Raw genomic sequence first — 12,670 nt, forward strand, 5'->3', positions numbered from 1 at the left:
AAAAAAAAAAAAGTCACACTCTACATTGTGTTCATTTTACCACAGTCAAAAGCTCTTAAGTAACATCACATCATTATTATCTAATGTTCACATCAAGTCCCCCTTCCTCATGAACCGCCATGCCGCACTTAGGTTTACCTCTTTCCTAAGAGAGCTCTCCCGTCTTTAACAAGCCAATTTTCATCTTAAAAATAATGACTAGAAGACAACATGGTGGCACTATAAACTGATCTTTTTCCCCCCTATGACTAGTGGGTTTAATAATTTCTTAAAAAAAAAAAAAAAGAACTCAAGAACAATGGCAATGGGTTTCTGATCCTACTGCACATACTGGCTTTGTAGGAGCCTAGGCAGTTTGGATGCTCAACTTACTAGAAATGGATGGAGGTGGGGGTTCCTTGGACTTCCCACAGGGCAGGGAACCCTGATTGCTCTTCGGGCTGAGGAGGGAGGGGGACTTGATAGGGGGAGGGGAGGGAAATGGGAGGTGGTGGCAGGGAAGAGACGGAAATCTTTAATAAATAAATAAATAATTTTTTCTGAGATAGGGTCTCCCGATGTAGTAAAGGACAGCTCTGAACTCAAGGTTTTCCAGAGTGCTGGGATTACAGGTGTAGGTCACTTGCCAAGTCTCAGGAAATCTTAAAGAACTCTCTTACCATGGTAATCTCTCCAACAGGGTTAGAAGTAACAACACACTCCTGTTCTCTGTGTGGACACATACCCGAGTCATCCGCTAATCTGCCAATTCTTTCCAAAACAGCAACACAGTCTCCTTCATCATCGCAGACTTCCCTCAGTGTATCCAGCAGACTCCGGGCCACCATTTGTCTACACAGAAAGAAATCCATGGAGTTCAATGCTTTCGATACATAACAGAAGTTTAAAATACAGAAACCTTATGTTTCATAAAGACAGCTTTTCTTATTGCAAGTCACATACTAAACTCGTAATTTCCTAGGTAGCAAAAATTGTACCGATTTTACAAATAAGATTATTATCAGCTTTTTAAACCTTTATCCAAATAATTAGGGAAATTTGTAGTCACTGAATTTTCATTTCAATTATCCTCTTATCACAGTTAACAGTAAAATATGTTCATTCTTCATTATATTAAATGTTATATTTACTAGCATGAGTTTTTTTTAATATACAGTGAAAATCTGCTGCAGAGACTCAGCCTCAACAGAGTGCAGCAGGAAGGCTCTAGCTCTCGGTCACTGCTGTGTTCTGGGCCCTGGCACACACAAAGTGCGTCATGTCATTGGGTGGAGGAGCAACACGCTCCCTAACAAGCAATTAAATGAATAACAAAATTAGCCCAACAACAAACAAAAAGCAGTAAAGGACAATGAACAATAGAGATCAAGCTGTAAACTTGGGGACACTGACTGCCACCTGGCACTTCCTCTGGGATGGATAATTTTATATCCTTGCTGAGGCGAGCCCCTTTCTTCCCTTACATGCTAACGAAGAACACACACACCTGTTAAACACGTTCTCACTTGCAGCATACTTGTCCAGCCTCCCCAGCGGTGTCAACATTTCATCTTGTGAGACGAAGTCCAGGGCTGAAGATAGAATAATCACGTCAGACTCTGAGCTGCAGTCATCCACAACTAGCAGAGACATCACAAACACTCCTTATAACACTGAACGGGAACACACCCTGCCTGCTGGAGCAGTGTGTGTTTCCGGAGCGGTACAGAGAACTGTAAGACATCTTCAGATCAGCCCAGCGCTAGCCGCTGTCCTCCTCCACCCACACTCTAACAGCCCCCAGCAGCATACAGCCAGTGCTGACACAAACTCAGTATCAAGAATTTAAATGTTTAGCAGGTGGGTGACATATGCCTTTAATCCCAAATTTGGGAGGCTGGGGCAGGTAGATCTCTGTGAATTCCAGGCCAGCCTAGTCTACAGAGTAGGGTCCAGGACAGCCAGGGCTACAAGTGAGATCCTGACTCAAAAAATTTAAAAACAAACAAATAAATATGTAAAATATATGCTCAGTGAGAATAGCTTGTGAAAAAGCAAACACTGACTTAGTCAATTCTATAATAAAGACACTAAAGCTGAAGAGTGTCTGACTTCACTTACTGGAAAAGAACTAAAAACTATAATTAGTATTTATATTCATTAAACAAATATTAAATACTACTGTGTCAACTACTTGACTTGTGTTGGGGAGCAGTCATGAAAATGCTTGCTTTCTAAGAACTGACATTCTGTTGAGAAGAGTCTGCTAAGACAATCATTATGGTTACGCGTATGTACACAGCCCTAGGCAGATCTGCCACAGCAGTTGGAGGGGAAGACTGAGCCAAGAGTTCAGAGGGAGGACTAAAGAGTTCTGAGCGCCCAGAGAGGAAGGTAAGAGCGGGAGATGTCCATTATGTTTGCTGAGTTCGTCACACTCAGGCCACCTGACAAGGGCATTTCTCCACTGTCTGATGACTGAGGAGGAAGGGGCGTAGGGAAGTGAGGCTATTCAGACATGCTCTCCAGAACTGCGGCTGTGAACAACCAACTGGACCAACAGTCACGGGCAAAGTGAGTGCTGCTGCTGCTTGAGAAGGGTGTGCTGGTGTGACACAGCAGTGTGAACTGGGAAGGGTGTGCTGGTGTGACACAGCAGTGTTATTTGGGAAGAGGGAATGTCAAGTGAGGAACTGTCGCTATCAGACTGTCCTGTGGGCAACTCTGTGGGCACCACAGTGGGTGCCAACCCTGGCCAGGTAGTCTTGGGAGATGTAGGAAAAGAAGCTGAATATGGACCCGAGAGCGAGTTGTTGGCAAGCAGCTTCCCTTCATGGGTGGTGCTCTGCTTCTACTTGAGCGCCACCCCCAATTCCAAAGACGGACCGTGATCAGGATATGTAAGCTAAATAAACCCTTCAGCCATAATACATAGGTAAACAGAGAAACGAATTAATGAATGAATGAACAAATGCTTTGGGCCATGGTGTTTATCACAGAAATAGGAAGCAAATTAGCACACAGGGTCTTCCGATGTAGTCCTGGTCGGCCTAGAACTCAGAGATCCACCATCTCTGCTTCTTGAGTGCTGGTAGTCTGTGCCACCATGTCCAGCAAAAATACTTTAAAATTTTATATTTTGTTTTAATTTTTCTTTTTAATAGTTAAGAGAAGCTGGGTATGGTGGTGCACACGTAATCACAGCACTCGGAAGCAGGAGATCACACCGAGTTTGAAGCCTACACAGGCTATGTACTAAGGATGCACAGGAAGATCCTGTCATGATGAAGGAAAAAGGAAAGAAGAGGGACTGGAGAGAGGGCTCGGTGGTTTCCTAGCCACTGAAGCTCTTCCAGAGGGTATAGGCTCACTTCCCGGCACTCCTGTGGTAGCTCAGCTGTCTGCACTGCAGTCCCAGGGGACCTGACGCCCTCTGCTGGCCACTGTCATGCCAGACATGTGATGCAGGCAAAACATCTGTACACATAAAAGGAAAGAAAAGAACTGGGACACGGTTACACATGAAGTATGTGGTCAACGGGAAACATGGGTTAAAGTTCAGGAGTGGCCAACAGAATGAGGCTGGCAGGGAAGCCTGGCGCTAATTCCATCTAATAGGTTCCGGGGCATTTCCAAAACCCTAAGAACTTTCACTGTTTGTCTGTGGACAGGATCTCACTATGCAGCCAGTCTGACCTGGGACTCACAGCATAGCTTAGGCTAGCCTCAAACTCATGCAATCCTCCTGACTCAAGCTCCCAAGCACTAGAGTTAGAGGCATCTACCCCAGGTCACAGCAATTTTTTTTCCTATTCTTACTTTATGGCACTTCTGCCCCTTGCTCTAGTAATTGCCTTTTCTCATCAGTGCCTGTCACTACCTTTCCATCTCATTCATATACATGCACACATACATATATATCTCATACATATATACACATATATCTAGTTAAAAGGAAAATCTTATAAAAACTTCTCCTAGATATTACTTTAATAATACAAAAGATTGACTTCCCAATCAAATCCCCCCAATGTTGTTGCTTATTTAAAAAGGATTTTTAAATGCCTTAAATGAGTGTGCAGCATGGGCCTATCCTGCAAAACTCGCTAAACAATATTCCCATGGAATACTATTAAAGTGAATACAGAAGACTATTTTAACTTGTTAAAGTAAAAATCTTTTCTTAAAAAAAAAAGTAAACCACTTAAACATGCCCTTCCACTTCTAGGAAAGATGATAACAATGACCAAATTTATTCTCATAAACTAGGTGGTTAATGAAACAAATGAGATTAGCCCCATTCTGCCACAGTCAACTGCCTGGAAAAACAGGTCTCGCCACACCAGGAAGATCCTCAAACATCCTGGCAGATTGAGTTGATAATCCAGGGAGGACAAAGCTGCAAACTTTGCAGGACTAAACATCTTAGGGGAGGGCTTCAGAGGGTTGGTCCCCTTCCTCTTGAGTTTCTAAAACAGGTTCACGTGGACTCTCCACTCACAATTCTGCCTCAGCCCCTGAACCATCACACATCCATTTCAGAAGGTCCACTGAGTCTTTAGATGAACACTGGAACTACATACATGTAAAGGTCCAAGGAATAACTATGAGATCAGGGGACAGATCTCTATCAAAAAGTCCATGTCTCCATCACTACAGTGAAGAAATAACCCCGACCCACACAGGATCACAAGCAGCCTCGGAGGAGCCAAGTCGGACACAGAGGGCTGCTCTCATGCTCACGCAAGGGTCAGGCTCTGAAGTGTGATTCCCACAGTGACAGAAGTGACTGCAAAAACAGACGTGGCCCTCAAGGGCAATACCTTAGATGTCTAGTATTGCAGAGGCCCGAAATATGAGCCTATTTCTAGGAGACCAAAGGTCAGAGAGTAGGAACTTACAAGGCTCCTGTGCTTCTACCTCAAAGGCCCCACCTAGGTGTTGAGCAGAGAGTTCTGTAGTAAGGAGGCTGCTTGTTGTCACAGCACAGAGGGAAAGCCTGCTACTGTCAACAGGTGTGCTAATTGTAGACCTTGTGCTCCAGAAATAGAGAAGATCTGTTCCTACCTCAAACAAGAGTCTAAGGATCCAAGGAAGTTCCAGTTCCCTTTATGGAGAAAACTTGGGATTCTACCCAGGGAGTGGTTTGCCTACAGAATGTTTTGGTTTAGGGTACAAGTGTGACTTGTTTGGTTCTAGCTACAGAATGTTTAACTATGAATGTAGCCCGTGACTTTAATTAGCATGTTCATTTCCCGTATCATGTTCATGCAGTCTTTTGTCCTACTCTTACCTTTTGGGGTCAGAGTATTTTAAGTAGTTGGAAATTAAACATGGGCGAATTTTCAGTACTCATTGGAATTCCCTCCTGATACTAACCTATATGTTTCTCTGTTTTATTATTTTCATTCGCATTGTTATATTCTTTACTATGTATCTAAATCTCCAGGCCCTTATTTTGGAGAAAGGTATTTTTGTCGAGGCTAGTACCCGACATAGTATACAACAACAAAAACAACAAATAGATATGGAAACAAAGTGTAAACAGACAAATTCAACAGCAGCACCAAACTCACAATTAATCAAGACAGCAGGACTAGTAGACAAGGACACAGACACAATCTAACTGTACTGCAGCTGCGAAGAGCACATAGACAGCCTGCAGTGCACACCTAGAAGCATCAGGACGGCACGGGAGGGAAGGAATATAAATACTCAAAAGCCCCTGACTTTTGAGTGAAGGAAAAAAAATACACTAGGTTTGATCAACAGATTATATAAAACAAATGAACAGGGAACATGAAGAAATAGCATTAAAAATTTGAAACAAAAGCCAGACAGTGGTGGCACAAGCCTTTAATACCAGCACTCAGGGGGCAGAAGCAGGCACATCTCTGTGAGTTCAAGGCCAGCCTGGTCTACCAGAGTGAGTTCCAGGACAGGCTCCAAAGCTACACAGAGAAACCCTGGGAGTGAGGGGGAAGGAACAAAACAATAGCAGAATAGAGTATCACTCAGCCATAGGAAAATGTCAGGCATTCTAATATGCATACATTTGAAGTCTGCAAAGGAAGGGGAATATAATATTTGAAGAAATGATGAACCCCATAAAAACTCAATTTGATGAAAACTATTAATGCATAGGCCCAAAGGAGTCAATGAATCAATGCTATTTGAAAAACCATGAAGAAAAATGCACCTATCTACAATAAAACTGCTTAACACCAGTCACAGAACCTTTTACACTAGAGCTGACTCATTTTACGTATAAAACAGAACAAGACTTCCATAGGCTTCTATAGAAGTCAGTAGAGCAGCAACTTTAAAGTCCCGACAAAGATCAGGGGCTAGAGAAATGACTGAGTGTTTAAGAGCACTTGCTGCTCTTACAGAGACCATGTTAGCTTCTAACTCCAGTTCCAGGTAATCTGATGCTCTCTTCTGGACTCTGCCAGCACTGCATACACGTGGTGCACATATATACATGCAGACAAAACATAAATAGATAAAAAGATAAATAGAAATCTTTTTTGAAAAAGAAAGTAAGGTCAGTCTAGCACTCCATACCCAACAGCCAGAAACCTTTCACCTACAGGCTTCTGCAGACATGCAGAGGGTGACGTCAGCAGACATTCAGTAGAGGAAGAGAACCTACATCTACATCTACACAAAGGAATAAGGAGTATCAGAAACGGTGTAAAGAAAAAGGCTAAGCCTTAAGCTGGATTAAAGGTGGTGGCGCACACCTTTAATCCAGCACTCAGGAGGCAGTGGCAGGTGGATCTCTGTGAGTTTGAGGCCAGCCTGGTCTACAGAGCGAGTTCTAGGACAGCTATGGCCACACAAAAACCCTGTCTCGAAAAACCAAAAATAAATAAATAAATGGCTAAGAGCTTTGAAAGGTAAAGCAAAAATATATACAGTAAAATGAGTAATAAGCAGTATAATATATACATAAACATACAAGTCAGAAGACTAGAAAAGCATAGAGCATGCTTCTGCAAACTGCCGCATGAAGAGATACTACATGACATCAGTCACAGCTGTAATAAAACACACCCAGATTAAAAACTTGAAAGCAACCATTACTTTTAAAATCAAAGGTGAATAAAAAATAAAGTCCATAAAGAACACAAATGAAGGGAGGGAGAAAAGACAAAGGGAGTAAAATAGAGATAGCATCCATAGGTAGAAAAAAAGTCAGAAGAAATTTAAACCCAGCCATATTATAACTGGGACCATTAATTGTGAAAGGCCTAAATATATCTATTAAAAGAACAGGGACTTCAAAATAGATTTAAGAAAACACTAAACCACGTACATAATTAGTACAGAAAATTTTTACCTAGTTTCTAACCTATAATTCATAAAATACCTTATGCATTATGAACTAAAGGCTATAAAGCTACTGGACACTCACTTGCCATCAGTTTTCTCTTTCACAATGTAAGGCTGCTGCACTAGCGTGATCTCATCAGGCACCTTCATGTGGGCTCTAGAACTCTACGACTACGACCAAACTGTTTCATCGTCTCACATGTGTTCACCTTAAAGATAAACATGACTGTGGATCATAAAAGGTAGAGAGCAGGGGAGCTATTGTTAAACACACTGCTGTGTTTAAGACAGTGTGGAGATTTATCAAAGACTCAGAAATTGTTTATGCAGGTCTAGAAGGTGGCCTACAGATATCTATGTATAATAAATATCCTCACTAATTTAGCCTGTTTACCAACCACATCTGAAAAACAGACTCTTAAGACGAGAGGAAAACCATGTCTGTTCCTAACTTGTCACCCTTCTATCAATTATGGATGATATTCTATACAAAAATCAGGCTCCAGTCAGGAGTAAGAGGCTCATTTTTCTAGTTCTAGTATTGCTGCCTCAGTCAGGAGTCATGGAGTCATTGTGAGTTACCTTCCCTGGTCTATTTAGAAGTCCACCCCCTTTACACGTGCCCACGTGCCCCTAATCTCAGGGTCCTCATGTCTCAGCATGCTGAGCTGTCACCACCACACCTGCTTTTACACTGTCCTCGATTGGACTTACTGTAACCGTAGATTTCATCCCACTGAAGGCCATAAAACCTTACTATAGATGACTATAGTTTGTATTACCTAGCCTACCGTGCAAATGCCTGCCACCGGTTATAATGAGAAACTTAGAAATAATCAACAAGGCCAGGCATGGTGGTATATACCTTTAATCCCAGTACGTGGAAGAGAGATAGGCAGATCTCTGATTCAAGGCTGGCCTGGTCTATAACATGGCAGGACTACTCAGAGAAACCGTGTCTCAAAAAACCAAAACAAACAAAAAGAAACTAAAAAAATAAAAATAAACCCTATAACAATACAAACAACAATGATATATATGTATATTAAATATCAGATGTAATGCATACATATGAAAACATCACTAAAAATGTTTCCTATCACTGCTGGAAAAAAAATTCCTGCATCACATATACCCTGAAGGATGACAGGGCATCTTTAAATAAAATAGCATCAGATTGTAAGGGTCAATACACAGGACAGGTTTGTGAAAAGGTCTCCAGAGTCTTTTGAAGCAGTACATTAAACTTACACTTTAAACACTTATTTCCTTGGATATGTGTGACAGTCAGTGCTCTCCTTCCACCATGTGGATGCTGTATGAAATGCAGGCTGTCAAGCTTGGCAGTAGTGCTGAAAGCTGAATGTAAGGCCTCAATCATACAAGAAGGCAAGCACTGAGCCATTTTCACCCTAGTACATTCACGTTAAATAGATGGTAACACATACAAAAGGGATAACCAGAGGGAAAGAGGACTAAAACGGAGCACAAGTGGTCACCCGTGCTCGCTTCAGCAGCACATATATTAAAACTGGAACGGTACAGAGAAGATTAGCATGGCCCCTGCTCAAGGATGACACACAAATTCATTAAGTGTTCCATTTTTTTAAAAAAAGAAAGTAGCCAATCCAAAAGAAAAAGTAGGAAATAAGCAAAAAAATAATGAAACAAAAATGCCAGCCCTAAATCTAACCAACTATTCCCAGCTAATTAAAATTGGGCAGGACTATTTTCCATTAAAAAGAAAGATTGCCAGACAAAAGTAATATAAACTACTATCCATTAACCTCTTTTCTCTTTCTTTCTTTCTTTCTTTCTTTTTTCTTTCTTTCTCTCATTTTTTTTTTTTGAGACAGTATAAGGCATGCTGTCCTCAGACTTACTATGTAATGTACAGCCCTGGTGATCCCTGAACTTAAGAGGCTGAGGCAGGAGGGTCATGAATTTGAGTCCAATCAGGCCTACAAATGTCCTACTCAAACAGAATGGACTCCTAATAGGAATCTAGCCATTCACATCTCAAAGCCCATTGAAAATTACTTCCAGGTAAGTTAAATTAAACACATATTCTTCTAATTCTGGAGCATGAGAAAAGTAGTTTGTTATAATTTTAAACCCAGGAAAGAAGATGACAAAGCAAAGGAATAACAAGAATATTTATATTAACAATGGAGTACTTCTCTGTATAAAAACAAAGTCACAAAAGCCAGTCTTGCTGTCCGTGCAAAGAGCACACTTACCTCCTTGCACTTAACAGAAATCCAAGTAGTTGAAACATCCCAATTTTTAGCCTTTTACAAGAAAGCATGATCTAAAATGTTAAAAGTTTAAAAGCTAGAAAGAACGAAAATCTCAACCAGGTCTAGGTTCAGCTCTCATGCTCTGAGGCTACTTATGAACTATCTACTTGAACTTAACCAATTACTTAATTAGAATAGATTTTATCATTTACAAAGTAGTTGTTTGTACCCTATTTTTTTTTCAGACAAGGTCCAGTAATATAAATAAGAACTACTATGTAGCCCAACTGTGCCTTGAACTTGCAATGATGCTTCTGCCGCTGCCTCCTCCACGCTGGGAATACAGGAGTATATCACTACACTGAGAGCCAACAACAATGATGTTGTCTATAAAGATCTGACAGAGCCCACAAATATCAGGCCTCTCCACATGCAAACTCTGCATTTAGGACTGTTACTAGAAACACAAAATTTCAATGTGCCTTCTGCATGATGAAACCAGTGAATAGGATAGCACCTACTATAATAGTGACAGGTATGGACCAAATGATTAAAAAACAAAAACAAAAATCAAAACAAAGGCGAAAAGGTCACCCTAAGGAGGTACATATCTGAGACGGCATGCATACATGTGGGTATACACATGGCCTGATAAATAAAACTGTTTTTTTTGGGGGGGGGGTGAGATGCGATTGAAGCTTGACCAATAGGACAAGAAAGAGGTCATTTTAAGCAAAAATCCAAAAGATGATGCTCACCTTTAAACGCAGCACTTGTGAGACAGAGGCAGGTAGATCTCTCAAGTTGGAGGCCAGCCTGGTCTACTGAGTTCCAGGACAGCCAGAGCTGTGTAGAGACCCTGTCCAAAAACAAAATGATGGCCCAAATCTCTATTTCAAAAGAGATTTAAAAAACAAAAACAAAAATCAAAACAAAGGCGAAAAGGTCACCCTAAGGAGGTACATATCTGAGACGGCATGCATACGTGTGGGTACACACATGGCCTGATAAATAAAACTGTTTTATTTGTTATTTTGTATTTCAAAAGTACAAGACTTTTGAAGGGAAAAGCCTAAGATGCCAACCTGCAGGTATATTTTCATGACAGACATGAGAGATGCGTTTTCCACTTGTTTAAAGAAACCAGTAAAGAAATCCACTAAACTGAATTTTACATTCTTTTTTCTTCCAAATCACTTTCCATTTTTACCACAGAATTTTATCCCAATATGACTTTATGTTTGCGAATTTGTTTCTCTGTACCAAAGAGAAGCCTAAAATGTGAACTTCCAGGCTGGGGAGATGGCTCAGTGAGTGAAGGACCCAAGTTCAGACCCCCAGCCCTCACATAAAGAGCTGAGTGCAGTTAGTCTCTGTAATCCAATCCGCTCTAGCCAAAAGTCAACTCGATTCGGTGGGAAGCCTCACCTCAGATAAAGCAAGGAGTGACAGAAAAAAACTGGTCTCTGATCTCCACATACGTGTACACAAACACACACACACTTTTCTTCAATCATACAACTTAAAATGTTTGTTTTCATTGCTGCTCTTAATGCAATTGACCAGGCAGAATATAGCACTGACTGTGACAAACAGTAAACAAATTTTTATTGAAAAGGCATTGGTTTTTGTCAGCTGAGAAGAAGGAACTCTACACAAAAAGCGTTAGTCTCTCTGACAGGGTGTGGGTATGTTTAGATGTGGAATACTATTAGCAACTGCTTACACTGCAGCATAAGAACACAGAACCAGGGATGGAGAGGCGGACCAGCACGCTCAGGCATGATGAAGGGGAGGAGTGTTGCAGACGTGACATGGCCACTTCACTCAAGAGCTCACAGCCCAAGACTGGGCCTGTCAACATTCTGTTATAAAAGGTAGGAGCTTACAGGGCCACACCCTTCCCTGAGGATTTTATAAGCAGTTAACAGTTGCTAGGAGCTGAGGGACTCCATAGAGCCTCAACCCCCCTAAGAAGCTATTGGCAGTTAAAGGTTACTGGGGGAGAAGGGGCCACTGCTAAGGGTCCACACTACTGTAAATACCCCCCTCAGCCTTGCTCACAGAAGCGCCCTAAAGAAAGTCGATGGTTACAGCCCCCAAAGGCACAAAAGTAGAAGAGTAGATAAAGACAATCCCTGAGAGTAGGGGATGATGACAGAGTAATGGGTGAGCCGATTAAATACACTGTCTACATTGAGGGAGCTGGGCAGGTAATCATAGACTACACCTGGAATTCACTAACACCCAAGCAGCGGGGATAATGTGGAGGATTTTTCTTAATTAAATCATTTTAAGTGGGAAGGCCCACTTTTATTTAACCTTAATTTTTTGTTTGTTTGTTTTTCAAGACAGGTCTCTGTGTAGCCCCGGCTATCTAGGAACTCTGTAGACCAGGCTGGCCTTGAATTCAGAGCTCCTCCAGCTTCTGCCTCCTGGGTGAGGGGATTAAAGGTGTGAGCCAGCACTGCTTGGCTCCTCTTGATCTTCGGAGGTGGAACGATCCACCTATAACCGCCACACCTTTTGCTGGCAGCCTATATAAAGGACTGGAAGAAGGGAAGAAGGAAGCCTGCCCTGCTGGCTTGCTCTCTCACTCACAAGTCCATTCTTTTACAGGCATCGGAGCATGCTTCATGGGAATTCTGATGCATACTGAAGATTTGCTGAGACATCCAACCTCATAAAATAAAGAACTATTAAATTCTTGGACCTTCCATTGGTGACAGTATTGTTGGACTAGTGGACTATATATTTTATCAGTCAGATCCTCTGGAGAACCCTGACTAATATAACATGTATGAAATTACTACTAAAGTAATAAAAATGGGACTTTAATATATTTTAACAAATAAACATACCGAAAAATGACCAGGGAGCTCCCTTGCAGGCAGAGTTCCAGTAAGTAAGTCTGACAGACTCAGGACAGACAGCTGTCACTCTAACTGGGGTGGAGAGTGTCAGGCAGTCATCACTCCTCCCCTCCTTACAAGAGGGGAGCCTGCCTTTTACAGTGCTGGAATCTGGCAGACATTACTTCCCAGAAGTGGAACTGAAAGGCTGGAGTGCTGAGCAAATAAAATGACCACATCACTGTCCTGACAAAACGCAAA

At 41.7% G+C, this 12,670-nt stretch overlaps 1 protein-coding gene and 1 non-coding gene across 2 annotated transcripts in view; one reads left to right on the forward strand and one right to left on the reverse strand.

Annotated features, from left to right (window-relative positions):
* Ppp4r1 (protein phosphatase 4 regulatory subunit 1) overlaps nt 1-12,670 on the reverse strand; it is a 56,211-nt gene that overhangs the window by 36,347 nt on the left and 7,194 nt on the right. The window contains exons 2-3 of the mRNA XM_005361328.3: nt 1,487-1,619; nt 725-831 (exon numbers count right to left, since the gene is read on the reverse strand). Coding sequence (XP_005361385.3) covers nt 725-831; nt 1,487-1,619 — 240 coding nt within the window. The remainder of the gene's footprint in view (nt 1-724; nt 832-1,486; nt 1,620-12,670) is intronic.
* Nucleotides 8,819-8,925, forward strand: LOC113457695. Its single transcript, XR_003378204.1, has one exon. It is a non-coding gene; the product is annotated as a U6 spliceosomal RNA (small nuclear RNA).

The sequence above is a fragment of the Microtus ochrogaster genome, linkage group LG4 (assembly GCF_000317375.1).
Source record: "Microtus ochrogaster isolate Prairie Vole_2 linkage group LG4, MicOch1.0, whole genome shotgun sequence".
Lineage (NCBI taxonomy): Eukaryota > Metazoa > Chordata > Mammalia > Rodentia > Cricetidae > Microtus > Microtus ochrogaster.